Source organism: Mobula birostris, chromosome 8 (assembly GCF_030028105.1).
Source record: "Mobula birostris isolate sMobBir1 chromosome 8, sMobBir1.hap1, whole genome shotgun sequence".
In the NCBI taxonomy this organism is placed as follows: domain Eukaryota; kingdom Metazoa; phylum Chordata; class Chondrichthyes; order Myliobatiformes; family Myliobatidae; genus Mobula; species Mobula birostris.
This window is the reverse complement of record NC_092377.1, coordinates 165,219,620-165,239,769: the sequence shown is the minus strand read 5'-3', so window position 1 is coordinate 165,239,769 and position 20,150 is coordinate 165,219,620. Positions and strand designations below refer to the sequence as shown.

The 20,150-nt window shown below is 43.9% G+C and overlaps 1 protein-coding gene and 1 non-coding gene across 7 annotated transcripts in view; both read right to left on the bottom strand.

Moving 5' to 3' along the window:
• Positions 1–6,983: 6,983 nt before the first annotated feature.
• Positions 6,984–7,148, bottom strand: LOC140202392 (U1 spliceosomal RNA). The gene has a single exon (XR_011887107.1). It is a non-coding gene; the product is annotated as a U1 spliceosomal RNA (small nuclear RNA).
• A 44-nt stretch (positions 7,149–7,192) lies between these two features.
• c8h2orf42 (chromosome 8 C2orf42 homolog) overlaps positions 7,193–20,150 on the bottom strand; it is a 36,235-nt gene continuing 23,277 nt past the window's right edge. For all 6 annotated transcript variants that reach the window (XM_072266744.1, XM_072266749.1, XM_072266745.1 and 3 more), the window contains one exon: positions 7,193–10,255. In XM_072266744.1, coding sequence (XP_072122845.1) covers positions 10,047–10,255 — 209 coding nt within the window. In that variant the 3' untranslated portion in view covers positions 7,193–10,046. The remainder of the gene's footprint in view (positions 10,256–20,150) is intronic.

Below are 20,150 nucleotides of genomic sequence, written 5' to 3'. Positions count from 1 at the left end.
GGTAGGTTAGAAAGTCTGTATTGTGCTGTTATGTTTTATGACGTTTCTCATTTCTGGTCGTCTTGACTGATATAAGTCCTGGGAAGAGGTGAAATGTGTAAGTAATCGTGGTGGGTTTCCACAGACCATTCAGGGTTCAAAGTAAATTTATTTTCACTTACATTACCCTGATATTCATTTTCTTGTGGGCATTCACAGTAAAACAAAAGAAATACAATAGAGTCGATGAAAAACTACAAAGACTGACAATTTGCAGAAGAAGAAAAACTGTGCAAATACCCAAAATTATAAATAAATATTGTGAGCATGAATTGTAGAGGCCTTGAAAGTGAGTCTATAGGTTGTGGAACCAGTTCAGAATTGCGGTGAGTGAAGTTATCCACACTGGTTCAGAGCCTCATGGTTAAAGGGTAAGAGCTGTTCCTGAACCTGGTGGTGTGGGACCTGACACCCGCAGCAGCGAAAAGGGAGCATGTCTTGGATGGTCAGGGTACGTGATGATGAATGCTGCTTTCTTGTGGTAGTGCTCTGTGTACATGTGCTTTTGCTGTGATGACTTGCTGAACCACAGCATATAATAAGAAGAGGTGCCAGATGGTGATACTGCATACTGTTCTACATGGCATTGAAGACAAAAGGTTGCTGTGTTGTCCTTTCTAAGGTGAGAGTTCCATCATTCTCCTGTTGAATCCCGCATGGGGAGAAATTAAGTCCTTTACAGGACAATTATATGATGTAAATCACAATCCAACTATATTATGAAGGCAGCACACTATGAGCTGTTTTGTTTTAAGAAAAATGAAATTAAAAGTCTTGATCATTTAAGGAAATCGCCACCAAATTCTTTTAATTTACTTTGTTTTTGAGATACAGTGCCGAGTAGACTCTTCTGCCCTTCAAGCCGGGTTGTCCAGCAGCCTCCGATTTAACCCTAGCCTAATCACAGGACAATTTACAATGACCAGTTAACCTGCCGGTACGTCTTTGAGCTGTGGGAGGAAACCAGAGCAGCTGGAGGAAACTCGTGGTCATCCAACTGTTACAAAAAGAAACTAAATCACAAATGTCCTTAAACAAAGGAAACCTGACATTTTTGCAGATAGAACACTGACCTTGCATTGACATCTCTGGCTCTGAATTGAAACAACAGTTTTATTCAGCTGTTACAATCAAGGCCTTTTCCCATCATGTTGCAGATGCAGCTAAAGATAGACAAGAAGTGTCAGGTACAGCCCATCTTGAGAATTTCTTGCTCATGTTCTCTTCTTGCAGTCCTGTGCTGATAAACCTGATTCATTTCAGCTTTTTAAGGTGAGAAGTTTTTTTTTAAAACACAGAGCTGTGGGTGTCTGGAATGCATTCCAAGGGGTGATAGCGGAGGCAAATACAAGAGACATTTAAGAGGCTCTTAGACCACTGAGATGCAACACAGAGCATCATAGGAAGTCATTCCTGCCTGTGGCCATCAAACTTTACAAGTCCTCCCTTGGAGGGTCAGACACCCTGAGCCAATGGGCTGGTCCTGGACTTATTTCCTGGCATAAATTACATATTACTATTTAACTATTTATGGTTTTATTACTATTTAATTATTTATGGTGCAACTGTAACGAAAACCAATTTCCCCCGGGATCAACAAAAGTATGACTATGACTATGACAGACACATGAAAGTGTTTATAACAAAGGGATATGAACATTGTGTAGGTTAAAAAGATTAGTTTAGTTAGTCATGTATTATGAGTTTGGCATTTTATTGTGGGTCAAACGACTTGTTCCTGTGTTGTGCTGCTTTGTGTTCTATTCAATGATTATCTTCCCCCTAACATTACAACTGAGAGATTGAGTGCAAGTGGTGCCATAGAAGGTCCAGAGGAAATGGTTGGGCTTTTATTGTTTGAGGTTATTCATTGACATTTATGGTACATAATTATACAGGACAACAATTTTTTTTCAAAAGTGTATCTTCCTTGGAATTTTTTTTGTTTATGATTGTCACACCTCGCTCTCAGGTGTGGGTAAGCGTGTATGACTAGGGTCACCAGTTGAAAAAAAAACAGATGGTAAGTCACAACAGCATGTTAGTGCAAGAGGTTTTATTTAGTGCCAGGTGAAAAAAAAAAGGCAAAAGCTGTGAAGAAAAATAAATTACAAATAGACAAATGAAAACAAACATGTATAAAAATTTACAAATATACAAAGGCTTTCTGTATGGCTCACTTTGTCGTTATTTTTCCAATATAACTATTCTTCAATCTCTGCACCCCTAAGCAAAGCCAACTGAGGCCTGCGTAGGGTGTAGTGCGCCTGACCCACTAACTCAGGCATTATTTTAGGATGCCCCAAACTGTCCCTCAGGTCTTTTGGGGCCGTCCTGTTGTCTACAAATTGATGTGATCGATGTAACGGTATGAGAGAAAATAAATTAAACTGTTTGGTTTGCTGGTGTCTAGAATGCTTATTTTTATGAGTTATTAACCAGTAGAGCACATTAACTGAGGGGATTGTTTTGATTAGCCAAGCTAACGATTGTTTTACTGTTGGGGTGTGTAAATGGTAACCTCCCAAGAACTGCAGAATGGGAGGGCAAAGTGTGTGAACTACTGGGGAAACTAGACCAGGGACAGAACGAGGAGGAATGACTAACTAGGCAAAGGGGCATGATTAGCCGGAGAATTAGCATTGCCAACCTGTTCTGTCACAATGATAGACCGCTTGAAGCTGAACACAAATATAATTTTAGACTACTTGCGTCACGTAGGAACTTGAGAAACAAGAAGTTAACTATTATTGAATATAATGCTTTTAATTGCATGGCAGTGCCGATGCTTTAAACTAAGCTAAGAATGTTTTGTTAATGATTTTCATTTGGTCTGAAGCTTCTTGCTTAAGTGTCCAACAATAATCAGCCAGCTTTGATGGATTCCAGTTGCCCTGACACCATTTCTCCATGACCACAGTGTCCTGTTGAAACCCTTCACCATGCTCATCACTAACAAGGCCAAGATTTGCAGGGAAGAAGTCTAAATGGGAATGCAGAAAATGACTCTAGTGGCATGTTGCACATCATGGTTCTGTATGCTTGAAGCATGTTATTGACCAGTGGCATGTAGTTTGATGCTCTGTAGTTGTCAAGAAAATTTTCAACAACATCCTTGAATGCCTTCCATGTGATTTTCTCCGGTCCCACCAGAACTTCTTCAAATTGCCTGTCATTGATGACCTGTTTGATTTGTGGACCAACAAAAATGCTTTCCTTAATCTTGGCATTAATTATTCTGACTTGAATTATGAATTGAAGTAACAAATAAAGGAGATTTCAAAAAACTGGCGTGTGCTGGGGAAATTTCATGATTAGCAGCCCAAGATCCATCACGCATCCAAGAGTATTCAGAAAGCAAAATCTTTATTGTGCAGTGTAATCATCAGACCAAGTGTGAATGTTGCCTAAAGATTAACTTTATTTGTCATATATACATCGGAACATACAGTGAAATCTGTTGTGCTTCAATGACCAGCACATTCTGAGGAGTGTGCTGAGGTCACCTTGCAAGTGTTGCCATTCTTCTGGTTCCAACACAGTTTACTAACCACTAACCCTTGGAACGTGGGAGGAAGCCAGAGCACCTGGAGGAAACCCGTGCGGTCACAGGGAGAACATATAACCTCATTACGGTGGCAGGAATTGATCCCTGATCGGTGATCGCTGGCCCTGTAAAGTGATTGCGCTAACCACTACACTAACGTGCCACCTCTAAAGTATGGAATGATTCACTGTACTCACTGTAGTTTGGGCTCCTTTATCAACACTGCCAGGAATGGAACTGAATACTATACAAGCATTCATAAATAGCAAGTGCCTGACTTAATTATGGGGGGGGGGGGGCAGGTGCTGGCATTGATTGAACCAAGGATGTCTCCCTGAGGAATTCCAAATAATGGCTTCGAGCTGCAGTAACAGGTCACTGGCAAAACAAACCCTTTCCTTACAAATTTTCCCTTTGATCAACTGAGCCATGTTTTATATTGTTAAGTCACATCTAACATGGTGACATATGTACTTACACAACAAATTTACTTTGAACTTTGAAGAATGCAGAGATGTGAATTCCTTATAGTAGTCATACTTTATTGATCCCAGGGGAAATTGGTTTTTGTTACAGTTGCACCATAAATAATTAAATAGTAATAAAACCATAAATAGTTAAATAGTAATATGTCAATTATGCCAGGAAATAAGTCCAGGACCAGCCTATTGGCTCAGGGTGTCTGACCCTCCAAGGGAGGAGTTGTAAAGTTTGATGGCCACAGGCAGGAATGACCTTCTATGACGCTCTGTGTTGCATCTCGGTGGAATGAGTCTCTGGCTGAATGTACTCCTGTGCCCACCCAGTACATTATGTAGTGGATGGGAGACATTGTCCAAGATAGCATGCAACTTGGACAGCATCCTCTTTTCAGACACCACTGTGAGAGAGTCCAGTTCCATCCCCACAACATCACTGGCCTTACGAATGAGTTTGTTGATTCTGTAATTTTTTTTTTTTTTTTTTATTTGAAGCGGAAGCAGAGCTTTAATTCTATCTTTCATGACATTTTCAGGGGAGAGCGCGAACGCAGTCCCCCACTACCACAAATTTTTTTTTTAATTTCAAAATATACTTTACTCAAAAATAAATATATACAATAAACCATTCAATACCTTTTCATCCTTTACATACGTTTCCATTATACTCAGTAAAATATCCGTGTTTATAGCCACCCACGTGGCACTCCAGTAGTTCAGCTTAGCATCTCATTGTTGAGGGGTATACTCCTCGCCCACCGAGCCCTCCCACTCCCACGGGTGGAGAAACCTATACTGTGGTCCTTCCCCACCGGGCCCTTGCGGTGGCTGCATCAAGTTTCAGTGCGTCCCTCAGCACGTACTCCTGCAGCCGAGAATGTGCCAGTCGGCAGCATTCTCCCACGGACATCTCCATGTGCTGGTAGATCATCAAGTTTCGGGCTGACCAAAGAGCGTCTTTCACCGAGTTGATGATCTGCCAGCAGCACCGGATGTTGGTCTCCGTGTGCGTCCCCGGGAACAGCCCGTAGATCAGAGAGTCCTCTGTTACGCAGCTGCTGGGGATAAAACGTGACACTAGCCCGTCCATCCTCCTCCACACCCTCTTTGCGAACTGGCAGTGTGCAAAGAGGTGGGTCACAGACTCCTCCTCACTGCAGTCCTCCCGTGGGCAGTGGGGTGCGGGGACGACATTCCGGGCGTACAGGAGGGCTCTGACTGGGAGGGCCCCTCTCACCGCCAGCCAGGCGAGGTCTTGGTGCCTGTTGGTGAGATCTGGCGATGAGGCATTTTGCCAGATGAACTGGACAGTCTGCTCAGGGAACCACCCCACTGTGTCCATCACGTCCTTCTCCTGCAGTGCCTGCAGGACACTTCGTGCCGACCGCTGCCTGATGGCCTTGTGGTCAAAGGCGTTCTCCTGGAAGAACTTTGCTACGTGGGACAGGTATGCCGGCAACGACCAGCTGACTGGGGCGTTGCGCGGGAGTGGGGCCAGACCCATCCTTCGTAGCCAGGGCGACAAGTAGAACCTGGGTACATAGTGGTACTTGGTGCCCACATACCTGGGCTCTACACACAACCTGATGCAGCCACATACGAAGCTGGCCATCAGGGTGAGGGCGACATTGGGGACGTTCTTGCCCCCGTTGTCCAGGGACTTGTGCATGGCGGTCCGTCTCACCCGCTCCATCTTGGATCCCCAGACGAATCTGAAGACAGCCCGGGTGATTTCCGAGCTGTAGGAGCGGGGGACGGGCCAGACCTGCGCCAAGTACAGCAGCCCTGAGAGCACCTCACACCTGATGACCAGGTTCTTGCCCGTTATCGACAGGGAGCGCCCTCCCCACAGTCCCAGTTTCTGTTTCACCTTGGCAGTCCGTTCCTGCCAGTTCTTGTTGCACGCCTCAGCCCCTCCGAACCAGATCCCCAACACCTTCACGTGGTCAGACCTGATGGTGAAGGGGACGCTGGATCGTTCGGGCCAGTTGCCGAAGAGCATGGCTTCGCTCTTTGTGCGGTTGACCCTGGCCCCCGACACTAGCTCGAACTGTTCGCAGGTGCCAATCAACCTGCGAACTGACCTCGGATCAGAGCAGAAGACGGTGACGTCGTCCATGTACAGGGAGGTTTTCACTTGGGTCCCTCCACTGCCTGGCAGCGTCACCCCTCTTATGCCCTCATCCCTCCTGATGGCTTCCACAAAGGGTTCTATGCAGCAGACAAACAAGACAGGGGAGAGGGGGCAGCCCTGCCTGACTCCAGACCTGATGGGGAAGCTGTCTGTTTCCCACCCGTTGACCTGGACTGCACTACGGATGTCTGTGTAGAGCAGTCTGATCCAATTCCGTATTCCCTCCCCAAATCCCATTTTGGAGAGCACGTCCGCCATGTACGTGTGCGATATCCTGTCGAAGGCTTTCTCCTGGTCCAAGCTGACCAGGCAGGCGTCCACCCCCCTGTCCTGCACGTAGGCGATGGTGTCCCTCAGCAGCGCGAGGCTGTCTGAGATCTTCCTGCCCGGTACAGCACAAGTTTGGTCCGGGTGGATCACCTGTCCCAGAGCAGACTTGACCCTGTTGGCGATAGCCTTGGACAGGATGAAAAGGCCACAGAATCCACACCCTCCCGCAACTTCCTGTCGTCTATCACGCAGGTCTTAGACGACGGCAAGCGGGAGAGTCTGGATCAGCCACTGACCCTGGACGAGCTGACAGGCTCCATCCGTTCCTTTGGGTCGGGTAAGACTCCCGGAAGCGACGGCTTACCGGCTGAGTTGTACTCGGCTCTGTGGAACTGGATGGGCCCAGACCTGCTGGAAGTGTACAACGCTATGCTTCTGGCCGGCAGTATGTCTGAGTCCATGAGGAAGGGCATCATCACCCTCATCTACAAGCAGAAGGGGGAAAGGGAGGACATTAGGAATTGGAGACCCATCTCCCCCACTACCACAAATTATGCAGTCGAGTATCCCGCATTTGGGGATATCGCAGGCGTCAGCACACCCGATGTGCAATGGGATAGCCTCGTCCTGAACTTTACAGTACCAGTGACCTGGGTTCAATTCCTGCTGTTGTCTGTAAGGAGTTTGTATGTTCTTCCGTTACTGCGTGGATTTCACCCGGGTGCTCTGGTTTCCACCCACAGTCCGAAGGCCTACCAGTTGGTAGGTTAATTAGTCGTTGTAAATTGTCCCATGATTAGGCTAGGATTACACTACAGGATTGCTAGGTGTGTGGCTCGAAGCGCCAATTCTGCACTGTCTCTATAAATAAATAAATAAATGCACAGGAGCTCGCTTGCCCTACATTGTCAATGCTGCACTTACAGTAGTAGTATTTCTTTTCAAAAATATATATAAAATTACTCAGCAAACTACAAATTTGGGAGAATGCAAAGCCTTATAATGTGTTACTGTGGACACAATGATGAAAGACCAAAGTACAATTCCTTATGTAGGTAGAATTTATTCCAAGCGCTTCCCACAAAACTGTCAGTTTCAAAATCGCCAGGCAGGAATAAACCAGTTAATGCTCTCTGTACATCCACATGGTTTCTTGAGGTACTGTATAACATAATCCATTAGAAATCTGGAAATCTGAAGTGATCTTGATAACGTGGTGTCAACACAGTTAACTTTGCTCGGTCTCCCTGTGATCTGAACAACAGAACAGAGGAATTTGAATGCTTAGACTCCAAATAGTTGTAATTGCTCTCAACAGCATGGGGGCTTCTCTGACAGAACAGTATCTACTGCACTCCAGAATATATTGACTGCCAAACTCAAATCTGCAGGTAGACTTTGACAAAGTGATAGCTTTGGAAGCCACTCAGCCACCTGGGTAACAGAAAGCAAATGGAGGAATTTTAGCTGCTGGCAAAAGGCACTCCCTTCTGGGTACCACTACGCCAAGCCAGTCTGGAACTAGAGTTGATGGCAGTAACTCGGTCAGATTGTTATACCATGTCTACTATACTGCCTCCTAGATTGTGTACTCTTAGTTTACAAGCAGCAGAGATCAGTGCTTCACCAAATCAGAGCTGTATTTTAGGATCCCAATGATCAAATAAGTGAAGCCTGGAACATCAGAATAAATCAGGAGAATGTATGGAGGAACTTGTCATCCAGCCCAGAAGAGTCAAGAAATGTTGTAATTGTATCAATTTAATGCAAAGCGCTAAACCTTGGGCAATGATAACACTCTCCCGAGTCCCTAAACCAGGGGTGGAGATAGGGAGTACTTGAATTTATAATTTAGGGTCCCATTTCAGTGCAGTGTTGAGGAAGTGCTGCACTGTCACAGATAGTCTTCAGGTTAAGCTATTAAAAAGTGATTGTAGATAATTCCATGGCATTATTTTAAACAGCATACTAATTTACTTGTTTAAGTCAGTTTTTAATCCCCTTACCAACATGATAAAACTAAGATTATCTGGTTATAATCTCATTGGTATTTGTGTGTCCTTGTAGTTCACAGAATGGCTGCCACAATGCCACACAAATCTAAGGTGTTTAAACTTTCAAAATACTTAATTGGCTAGAAAGCACTTACAGATGTCCTGAGTTTGTGAAAAGTACTATATAAATTGCAAGCTTAAAAAAATGCTGCATTTTAAAGGTCCCGCTATAGAATTAGCAGAGAAGAACAAAAAAAATGGCCATCTACCTTTTCCTATTAACTCTCTCCCCTGAGATAGAAGGTTGCAGGTTTGAGCTGCACTCTGGTATCTAATGAAATGATCCTAGTTGACAATATACATATACCTAGTTGACAATAGACAATATAGTTGACAATATGGAAGGGTGGTGTACACAGCTGAACTGAGACCATAGCTGCTTTTCAAGTGAATGTACTAGATTCTGCATAAAGGTTCAAAAGGCAGTAGATTGTCATGGTCAACAATCCAACCCTGACCACTAACCACACAAAAAAACTGCAAATAGTTTCATTTGCAATTAGTGGGACTTTGTTTACCTGTTGAATAGTAGCTTCACTCAAAAAAAAACTTGTGAAGTATTCTGAGGCATTCCAAAGACCCAACTATATCAACACAGAATTACTCAGTTCCCACTGTCTCCTGTTCACACACATTGCATACAACAAACAGACCACTGACAGGAGATACTACAAATGATTTATCTTTTTAAAAAGTTACTATAAAGTTGAAAATTCTTGTCTTTACTGTTCTGTTCTGAACGTAACATTTAGAAAGCTTCAAAGCAAAGGAAAAATCTGCAAATGGAATGACTTAAAATGCTGGAAATAATCAGCAAGTCAAAGCCTCTCTCTCGATTTGCCAGACCTGTGGAAAGGTAATTGACTTCTCTTACCAGAGATGCTGCCTAACCTGTTGAGTATTTTCAGCTTTTATTTTACATTTTAGAAAGTGTACTCTTCTTTCCCTGACAGACAGGTGTCAAATGGCTGCTAGGAAATGAAGTTTCTGCTCAGCTGTACGCTCTTGCAGTCTTGTCACCATCCTAGTAAAAATGTCTTTGTGACAAATACGACAAACTTAAATAACAAATTCCCTACTTTTGTGAGGCGAGATATACATTTCTTTGGATCTTTGTCACAAGTATATATGCCACAAGCAAATCTTAGAAAAATTAAGCCACATACAAAGAACATGTTCCCATTTTACAATGACAACACAGTTAGTCTGTGGATGTTGACAGTCTCCCAGACAATGAGGGAAATACAAATTCATATCCTCATACAATGAATCTTTTAAATACTATGATGTGTTTTCATACTTTATATTGATGATCACTTTGGGCTGAAATTGCATAGGATTAAACATGTCAAGCGGCTTACAACTCAGTCCATGAGTTTGCTGCCCAGAGGTTCCAAATGTGTGCAGTTTTGAGCCACACTCCAGGATCTTGCAGAGTTACCCGTTTGAACGCTGTGGTGGACCCTCTTTAATTCCTCTACCTGCACAGGTGGTATTAGTGAAGACCGCATGAAGCCCAGATTTCAGTGAATATTGACGGTGGTTAGGGTAGGACTCAGTTCAACAGTCTGTTCTGGGGAGGTTTGCTGCTCTCGATATTCAATATGTCCATTCCGGTGGTGACCATACTCAAACTTAATCCTCATTTCACCGATCTTTGATCGAGGCAAAATATCTGGAATCCATTCAATGATAAAAGGAGTCGGTTCTTTCTGGTCAGGGGACATGTTCCCTGGATGAGGATGAAAATTCGACAGTGAATTTCATAAAAGGCATCATGATTCAAGACTCAAGATTGTTTCTGTCGTTCTTCAGCACATGAGTGTAAAGAAGAATGAAATAGAAACATAGAAAACCTACAGCACAATACAGGCCCTTTGGCCCACAATGCCGTGCCAAACATGTACTTACTTTAGAAATTACCTCAGGTTACCCATAGCCCTCTATTTTTCTAAGCTCCATGTACCTATCCAGGAGTCTCCTAAAAGACCCTATCATATCCGCCTCCACCACTGTCGCCAGCAGCCCATCCCACGCACTCACCACCCTCTGTGTAAAAAAACACCCCCGACATCGCCTCTGTACCTACTTCCAAGCACCTTAAAACTGTGCCCTCTCGTGTTAGCCATTTCAGCCCTGGGAAAAAGCCTTTGTCTATCCACACAATTAATGCCTATCATTATCTTATACACCTCTATCAGGTCACCTCTCATCCTCTGTCACTCCAAGGAGAAAAGGCCAAGTTCACTCAATCTATTCTTATAAGGCATGCATCCTTGTAAATCTCCTCTGCACTGTTTCTATAGTTTCTACATCCCTTCTGTAGTGAGGTAACCAGAACTGAGCACAGTACTCCAAGTGGGGTTTGACCAGGGTCCTATATAGATGCAACATTACCTCTTAAACTCAATCCCGCGACTGATGAAGGCCAATGCACCGTATGCTTCCTTAACCACAGAGTCAACCTGCGCAGCAGCTTTGAGTGTCCTATGGACTTGGACCCCATGATCCCCCACACTTCCAAGAGTCTTACAATTAATACTATATTCTGTCATCATTTTTGACCTACCAAAATGAACCACCTCACACTTATCTGGGTTGAACTCCATCTGCCACTTCTCAGCCCAGTTTTGCATCCTATCGATGTCCCGCTGTAACCTCTGACAGCCCTCCACACTATCCACAACACCCCCAACCTTTGTGTCATCAGCAAATTTACTAACCCATCCCTCCACTTCCTCATCCAGGTCATTTATAAAAATCACAAAGAGAAGGGATCCCAAAACAGATCCCTGAGGCACACCACTGGCAGAATATGACCTGTCTACAACTACTCTTTGCCTTCTGTGGGCAAGCCAATTCTGGATCCACAAAGCAAGGTCCCCTTGGATCCCATGCCTCCTTACTTTCTCAATAAGCCTTGCATGGGGTACCTTATCAAATACCTTGCTGAAATCCATATACACTATATCTACTGCTCTACCTTCATCAACGTGTTTAGTCACATCCTCAAAAAATTCAATCAGGCTCGTAAAGCATAACCTGCCTTTAACAAAGCCATGCTGACTATTCCTAACCATATTATGCCTCTCCAAATGTTCATATACCACAGTAGCCTGGGGTATATCTTGTCCGGATCCAGTGACTTATCCAGCTTGATGCTTTCCAAAAGCTCCAGCACATCCTCTTTCTTTACGTCTATATGCTCAAGTTTTCAGTCCGCTGCAAGTCATCCCTACAATTGTCAAGATCCTTTTCTGTAGTGAATACTGAAGCAAAGTATTCATTAAGTTCCTCTGCTATCTCCTCCGGTTCCATACACACTTCCACTTTGATTGGTCCTATTCTCTCACATCTTATCTTCTTGCTCTTCACATACTTGTAGAATGCCGTGGGGTTTTCCTTAATCCTGCTCACCAAGGCCTTCTCATGGCCTCTTCTGGCTCTCCTAATTTCATTCTTCAACTCCTTCCTGCTAGCCTTATAATCTTCTAGATCTCTATCACTACCTAGTTTTTTGAACCTTTCCAAAGCTTTTCTTTTCTTCTTGACTAGATTTTCAAAAACTTTTGTACACTATGGTTCCTGTACCCTACCATCCTTTCCCTGTCTCATTGGAATGTACCTATGTAGAACAACACGCAAATATCCCCTGAACATTTGCCACATTTCTGCCGTACATTTCCCTGAGAACATTTGTTCCCAATTTATCCTTCTAAGTTCCTACCTGATAGCTTCATATTTCCCCTTACTCCAATTAAGCACTTTCCTAACTTGTCTGTTCCTATCCCTCTCCAAGGCTATGGTAAAGGAGATTGAATTGTGATCATTATGTCCAAGATGCTCTCCCACTGAGAGACCTGACACCTAACCAGGTTCACTTCCCAATACCAGATCAAGTACAGCCTCTCCTCTTGTAGGCTTATCCACATATTGTGTCAGGAAACCTTCCTGAACACACCTAACAAACTCCACCCCATCTAAACCCCTTGCTCTAGGGAGATGCCAATCAATATTGGAGAAATTAAAATCTCCCACCATGACAACCCTGTTTTTATTGCACCTTTCCAGAATTTGTCTCCCTATCTGCTCCTCAGATGGTCTATAAAAATCACCCAGTAGAGTTATTGACCCCTTCCTGTTCCTAACTTCCACCCACAAAGACTCCGTAGACAACCCCTCCATGACTTCCTCCTTTTCTGCAGCTGTGACACTATCTCTGATCAGCAGTGCCACGCCCCCACCTATTTTGCTTCCCTCCCTGTCCCTTCCGAAACATCTAAAGCCTGGCACTCTAAGTAGCCATTCCTGTCCCTGAAACATCCAAGTCTCTGTAATGGCCACAATATCATAGCTCCCAAGTACTGATCCACGCTTTAAGCTCATCTGCTTTGTTCATAATACTCCTTGCATTAAAATAAACACATCTCAAACTATCAGTCTGAGCACATCCCTTCTCTATCATCTGCCTATCCTTCCTATCACACTGCCTACAAGCTTTGTCGATTTGTGAGCCAACTGCCCCTTCCTCCGTCTCTTCAGTTTGGTTCCTACCCCCAGCAATTGATTTTTACTCTGGATACGATGCATTAAAAAAAAACATAATAAGCAAAAATAATTCAACAAAAAACAAAAATGAAACCACAATAAATATAAATACAAAAATCAATTCTTTGAAACACAATGTAGAAGAAACCGTTGCTTTAAATTTTAATGATCTGCTAGCTGATGTATGACTGAGTTTAGCCGAAACTTGTTTTATCCCAGGACATACATCAACGAAAAAGGCTTCAAATAATTCATGGTGTGCCCATTATACCCAGTGTTTACAATGTGTCACCCTGCTTGGTTTCAGTTGACCAAGAAGGTAGAGGTAATCTCAATGCATTTCTGGGTATCTCCCATTTATCAATTACCTGTCTATGCAGAACTTGCTAAGAGACTCCAGCAAAGTCATTTTCCTTTATGAAGATTGATGGAATTGTTGATTTGATACCTCAAGCATACCCTCTGCCTCCCTGAAAAAATTTCACCCTCACTCCCCTTACAATGAGAATCCCTGTACAGTAGCTCCCTTATATACAAAATGCTGGAGGAACTCAGTAGGTCCAGCAGCTTAGCCCTGATAGGACATAGCCCCGAAGGGTCTTGGCCCAAAATGTTGACTGTTCATTCCTCTCTGTAGATGCTGCCTGACCTGCTGTGTTCCTCCAGCAATTTGTGTGTGTTACTCTGGATTTACAGCATCTGCAGGATGTTTATCTTTAGGTCCCTTTTTACATTAACTGCCACTTTTACCCATCCTTTGCCTCTCTATTCCCTCTTTTATTTCCCATTTGGTTTTCTGTAATCTTATTTGTGTAAGTAACCAGCATCTTTTATATACAGAGAAAATTTACAAGTATGTTGCCAGGTCTGGAGGACCTGAGTGATAAAGAAAGATTAAATAGGTTAGGACTTTATTCATTAGAACATAGAAGATTGAGAGGAGACTTGATGGTATACAAAACTGTGAAGAATATAGATAGGGTAAATGCAGACATTTCCCCACTCAGGTTGGGTGGGCTACAACCAAAGATCATGGGTTAAGGGTGAAAGATGAAATGTTTTAAGGGTAACATGAAGGGAAACTTTTTCACTCAGAGGGTTGGGAGTGTGTGAAACGTACTGCCAGCACAAGTGGTGCATGCGAGCTTGATTTCAACATTTAAGAGAAGTTTGGATAGGTACATGGATGGTAGAGGTATGGAAGGCTATGGTCCTGGTGCAGGTCAATGGGAGTAGGCAGTTTAAATGGTTTTGACATGGACTAGGTGGGCTGAAGGGCCTGTTTCTGTTCTGTACTTTTCAATGACTCTATTCCAATAAAAAGCCAAAATGCTGAAAGGACTAAGCTTATCAAGCAGGATCGAAAAGTGAGAAAAAGTTCTGTTTTAAGTTGATGACTTTTCATTAGAAAGTCACCAACCTGAAAGTTCAAATGCTGGAGGAACTCAGGCAGTCAGGCATCATCTATGGAAAGGAACAGAGCTGATGTTTCAGGCCAAGGTCCTTCATTAGGACCAAAAGCAAACAAAAAAAGATGCTTGAAGTTTGAAATAAAGGCACAAATACTGGCATCTGTGCAGAGCAGGGGGTCCCAACCTGGAGCCCACGGACCCTTCGGTTAATGATGGGGGACTGTGGCATAAAAAAAGTTGGATACTCCTTGGTGCAGATAGCAAGTTAACTGAAATTAGCTTACTCTCTGTACTTTTGCTGATCTACCTGCTGAATATTGGCAGTAGTTTGTGCCTTTATTTCAGATTTCAAGCATCTTTTTGTGAGCGTTCAGAGCTACAATATGCAAATTCCCTTCTCAGTTCTCTCTCTACATTTTTGGTAATCTAGGGAGCACTGGCTTTAACCTCCCCAGCCTTCTCCCTGGTAGAATTGTACCTAAACTGCAGCTGAAATACTTCCACCTGAAAGATCATCCATTTGCAGTTTTTGCCTCCTATGCTTTGATTCTATGAAAGGTCTATACTTGAAATATCAGCTTTGTTTCACTTTCCCCACAAGTCAAGGAACTCCAGCATGGAAGTAATTCAGAAAAGGTGTACCTTGGGTGGTTGATGTTTGGGTTGAGTTGTTCTCCGATCCTGGCAATTTACTTGCAAACGTTTCGTCACCATATGACAATGCCTCCTTGTAAAGTGATGAAATGTTTGCAAGTAAATTACCAAGATCAGAGAACAACTCAACCCAACCTATCTCTGGATTTTTCAGTTTTTATTATTCTTTCCATTTTAACCAGGCCACATCTTATCCCAATGAAATTGGCCCTCTTTTAGAAGTAGAATATTCCTTTCTTGCAAACAACAGGAATTCTGCAGATGCTGGAAATTCAAGCAACACACATAAAAATTGCTGGTGAACGCAGCAGGCCAGGCAGCATCTGTAGGAAGAGGTGCAGTCGACGTTTCAGGCCGAGACCCTTCGTCAGGACTAACTGACGGAAGAGTGAGTAAGGGATTTGAAAGTTGGAGGGGGAGGGGGAGATCCAAAATGATAGGAGAAGACAGGAGGGGGAGGGATAGAGCCAAGAGCTGGACAGGTGATTGGCAAAAGGGATACGAGAGGATCATGGGACAGGAGGTCTGGGAAGAAAGACAAGGGCGGGGGGACCCAGAGGATGGGCAAGAGGTATATTCAGAGGGACAGAGGGAGAAAAAGGAGAGTGAGAGAAAGAATGTGTGCATAAAAATAAGTAACAGATGGGGTACGAGGGGGAAGTGGGGCATTAGCGGAAGTTAGAGAAGTCCATGTTCATGCCATCAGGTTGGAGGCTACCCAGACGGAATATAAGGTGTTGTTCCTCCAACCTGAGTGTGGCTTCATCTTTACAGTAGAGGAGGCCGTGGATAGACATGTCAGAATGAGAATGGGATGTGGAATTAAAACGTGTGGCCACTGGGAGATCCTGCTTTCTCTGGCAGACAGAGCGTAGATGTTCAGCAAAGCGGTCTCCCAGTCTGCGTCGGGTCTCACCAATATATAAAAGGCCACATCGGGAGTACCGGACGCAGTATATCACCCCAGTCGACTCACAGGTGAAGTGTTGCCTCATCTGGAAGGACTGTTTGGGGCCCTGAATGGTGGTAAGGGAGGAAGTGTAAGGGCATGTGTAGCACTTGTTCCGCTTACACGGATAAGTGCCAGGAGGGAGATCAGTGGGGAGGGATGGGGGGACGAATGGACAAGGGAGTTGCGTAGGGAGCGATCCCTGCGGAATGTAGAGAGAGGGGGGGAGGGAAAGATGTGCTTAGTGGTGGGATCCCGTTGGAGGTGGCGGAAGTTACGGAGAATAATATGTTGGACCCGGAGGCTGGTGGGGTGGTAGGTGAGGACTAGGGGAACCCTATTCCTAGTGGGGTGGCGGGAGGATGGAGTGAGAGCAGATGTACGTGAAATGGGGGAGATGCGTTTAAGAGCAGAGTTGATAGTGGAGGAAGGGAAGCCCCTTTCTTTAAAAAAGGAAGACATCTCCCTCGTCCTAGAATGAAAAGCCTCATCCTGAGAGCAGATGCGGCGGAGACGGAGGAATTGCGAGAAGGGGATGGCGTTTTTGCAAGAGACAGGGTGAGAAGAGGAATAGTCCAGATAGCTGTGAGAGTCAGTAGGCTTATAGTAGACATCAGTGGATAAGCTGTCTCCAGAGACAGAGACAGAAAGATCTAGAAAGGGGAGGGAGGTGTCGGAAATGGACCAGGTAAACTTGAGGGCAGGGTGAAAGTTGGAGGCAAAGTTAATAAAGTCAACGAGTTCTGCATGCGTGCAGGAAGCAGCGCCAATGCAGTCGTCGATGTAGCGAAGGAAAAGTGGGGGACAGGTACCAGAATAGGCACGGAACATAGATTGTTCCTCAAACCCAACAAAAAGGCAGGCATAGCTGGGACCCATATGGGTGCCCATAGCTACACCTTTAGTTTGGAGGAAGTGGGAGGAGCCAAAGGAGAAATTATTAAGAGTAAGAGTCCTTTCTTGGACTGGTCTAAATGTTTTTGAATAGCTGTAGGTCCTCCCAAGGTTATGACAGGATTCCCGTTCCTGAGAACTGTTCATATTGCATGTTAGAGGTGAGGCTGTGAACTGTAGCAGAAGATGCCTGCAGAAGTGGGTTGTCCCATAGGAATAAACAGCCTGGAGACACATTTTAAATCCCGTTTGGCCATTCTTATTAATAACACTCATATTAACAAAGCTCCTCCATGAGGACTACAACCTTATTGTAGGGTTTGGAGGCTTGCCTGCCTCAATTTCCTAGAGAGCTATGTTGGCTGGTGTCAGCACCTTGTGCATTGGCTCTCGGTAGGGTTTTCCATGTCAAACACGTCAAAAGGTAGAGACCAGACTAAGTGTGGTCCACCAGTCCTTCAGGTCTCGGGGTTCAGCTCAGGCCTAACAATGCTATCTGGTCAAAAAAAAATTGTTATGTAAAGAGCAATGAAAAATCCTTCTATTCTGTGTGTGCTGGTATGGACAGACAGAGATAGAGAACATTCATTGCTGCCCTAAATGTCAGCAGTGTAATGGGAGTAACTAAGTAAGTAGTATTAACAGAGTTAACCTGAGCTTATCTCAGGCTAATAATGCTGTTCTTTTAGATAAGGTTTAAATGCTATTGACATTTTTCTACAAAGCACATTGCTGTTGGGCCAGGCAGCATGTCTCTAGATAAGGGTTCACAAAATGGACATTAACATGTTAACTAGAATGTTTTTTCTCTTGGGTTTAATGTGGCAAGATTCCAGCTTGTGCCAAGAATGATAACCTATAGCCCCACAACTACCCAAATGTTCAATCATATGTATGGGCTGTACAGAAGCCGGGTGTTCACATGCTGGGGAGGATTTGTATTCTGAAGCCTGTCATATTATGATTAAAATTCCCCACAAACCTGCTTCACTTGGCTTGGGTTATTTCCAAGATTCATTTCAACTTCCTCATGAGGAATTTATTAACAAACAACATTGACTTGAAGTCTTCCACCTCTTTATTGAAATCCCAGTCTATATTTGGATAGTTGAATTACCCCCATCACATCTCTGAAGTTTCCTCACAAATTCACTCCTAGATCATCACTTTCTCAGCTAAATTCAAAAATGACCCTCACCATCAAGTCAGAAAGTAGTGGTTTCAGTCCCTTGACCACTTGTTCAGAAACTTGACCGCTAAGCTTTAGCTTGAAGCTACAGTGCAATTCTGAAAGAGTTCCTCTGGTAGACTTACCCTATATAAAAACCTGGACCTTACTTACAAGCCAAAATAGGCTTATGCAATCTTTTAAATTCACCTGAGGGAGAAGATAAGGATACACTATCTCCTCCCTCAGATGAACATAAAAGATCGCACATGGCGGGAGGAGAGAAAGCAGCGCGCCGCGCATGCGCAGCCCTCTGCTGAAAAATGATATTGTATCCGTTAAATAGGGGCCGTGGGCAATTCTGATTTAATGGAGAGGGACGTGAAAGCACAGAGGAACATCTGGAAAAATTTCTGAAACGCTCGTTCGCTGCTATCGTTACTGCGTGGTCGGGAATCTTTCGGAGGGAAGGCCTCAAAATCCCCGGCTTTGCCTGCTGTTGGCGACCGAGAAGGAGGTCGAATCGTTCGGATAGAGATGGCGCTCAGTACTCGGTGTCGGTGAGCTGATCAGAGCTCGAAGTCTTCTGATGACTCAGAGTCGGACTGTGGTCAGGTATGGCAGGGAAAGTTTTTCTTCCTTCTCCCATCTGCGTGAGATGTGGGACATTTGAGAGACTTTGAACTTTTACTGTGCTCGTGGACTTCTTCATCAAGTTATAGTATTGTTGCACTGTTGTAACTATATGTTATAATTATGTGGTTTTGTTAGTTTTTTTCAGTCTTGGTCTGTCCTGTGTTTTGTGATATCACACTGGAGGAAATATTGTATCATTTCTTAATGCATGCATTACTAAATGACAATAAAAGAGGACTGCGTGTCCTCATAATCTAATCTAATACCCAAGAATCCTGGCAAATATTTATCCATTAATCAATATTACTAATAAATTCTTTGGTCATCACTACATTTCTATTAGAGGGACAAAATGAAAGGGTTAACATATGAAGAGTATACGATGGCTCTGGGCCTGAACTCGCTGGAGTTTAGAAGATTGAGGGATCTCACTGAAACCTATTGAATACTGAAAGGCACAGCCTCAGAATACAAGGATGTCCCTTTCGAACAGAGGTGAGGAAAAACTCCTTTAGCCAGAAGGTGGTGATCCTGTGGATTTCTTTGCCACAGGCGAAGGTGGCGGCCAAGCCATCAAGTATATTTAAAACAGAGGTTGCTAAGTTCTTGATTAGTAAGAGTGTCAAAGGTTACAGGGAGAAGGCAGGATAATGGGGTTGAGAGGGATAATAAATCAGCTGTAATGGAATGGCAGAGCAACCTCAATGGGCCAAATGGACGAATGCTGCTTCTACGTCTTATCGTCTAAAATTCTGGAGGAACTCAGCAGGTCAGGAAGTATCTATGGAGAGGAATGAATGATCAACATTTTGAGGCCGAGACCTGAGCTCCACTAGCATTTTGTATGTGTTACTCTGGATTTCCAGCATCTGCAGATCTGTTGAGTTTCTACTGGAGGGATTCTCCTTTGTGTCAGTTATATTGCAGTTCTGCATTGTTTACTGGGGTGTATGCAATATTTCATAAAAAACTCGGACTGAGGACTCTGTAAATCATGCAGTATGTTGTTAAAGGCAGGACCTTTAATAGTGTTCATGTACAGAGGGATCTTCATTTCTAAGTCCATAGCTTCTTGAAAGTGGCTGCACAAGTTGATAGGGTAGTAATGACTGCTTATGGAATGATTGCCTTTATTCAGCACAGCGTTGAGTTCAAGAACCAAGAAGTTATGCTGCAGCTTTATTAAACTCTGGTTAGCCACATCTGGCCTATTACATTCAGTTCTGGTCACTGCATTGCAAGGATGTGGAGGCTTCAGGGAGGGTGCAGAAGAAATTTACCAGGATGCTGCCTGGTGCTACAAGGAGAGATTGGACAAACTTGTGTTGTTTCCTCTGGAGTGATGGAGGCTGAGGGTGGATCCTGA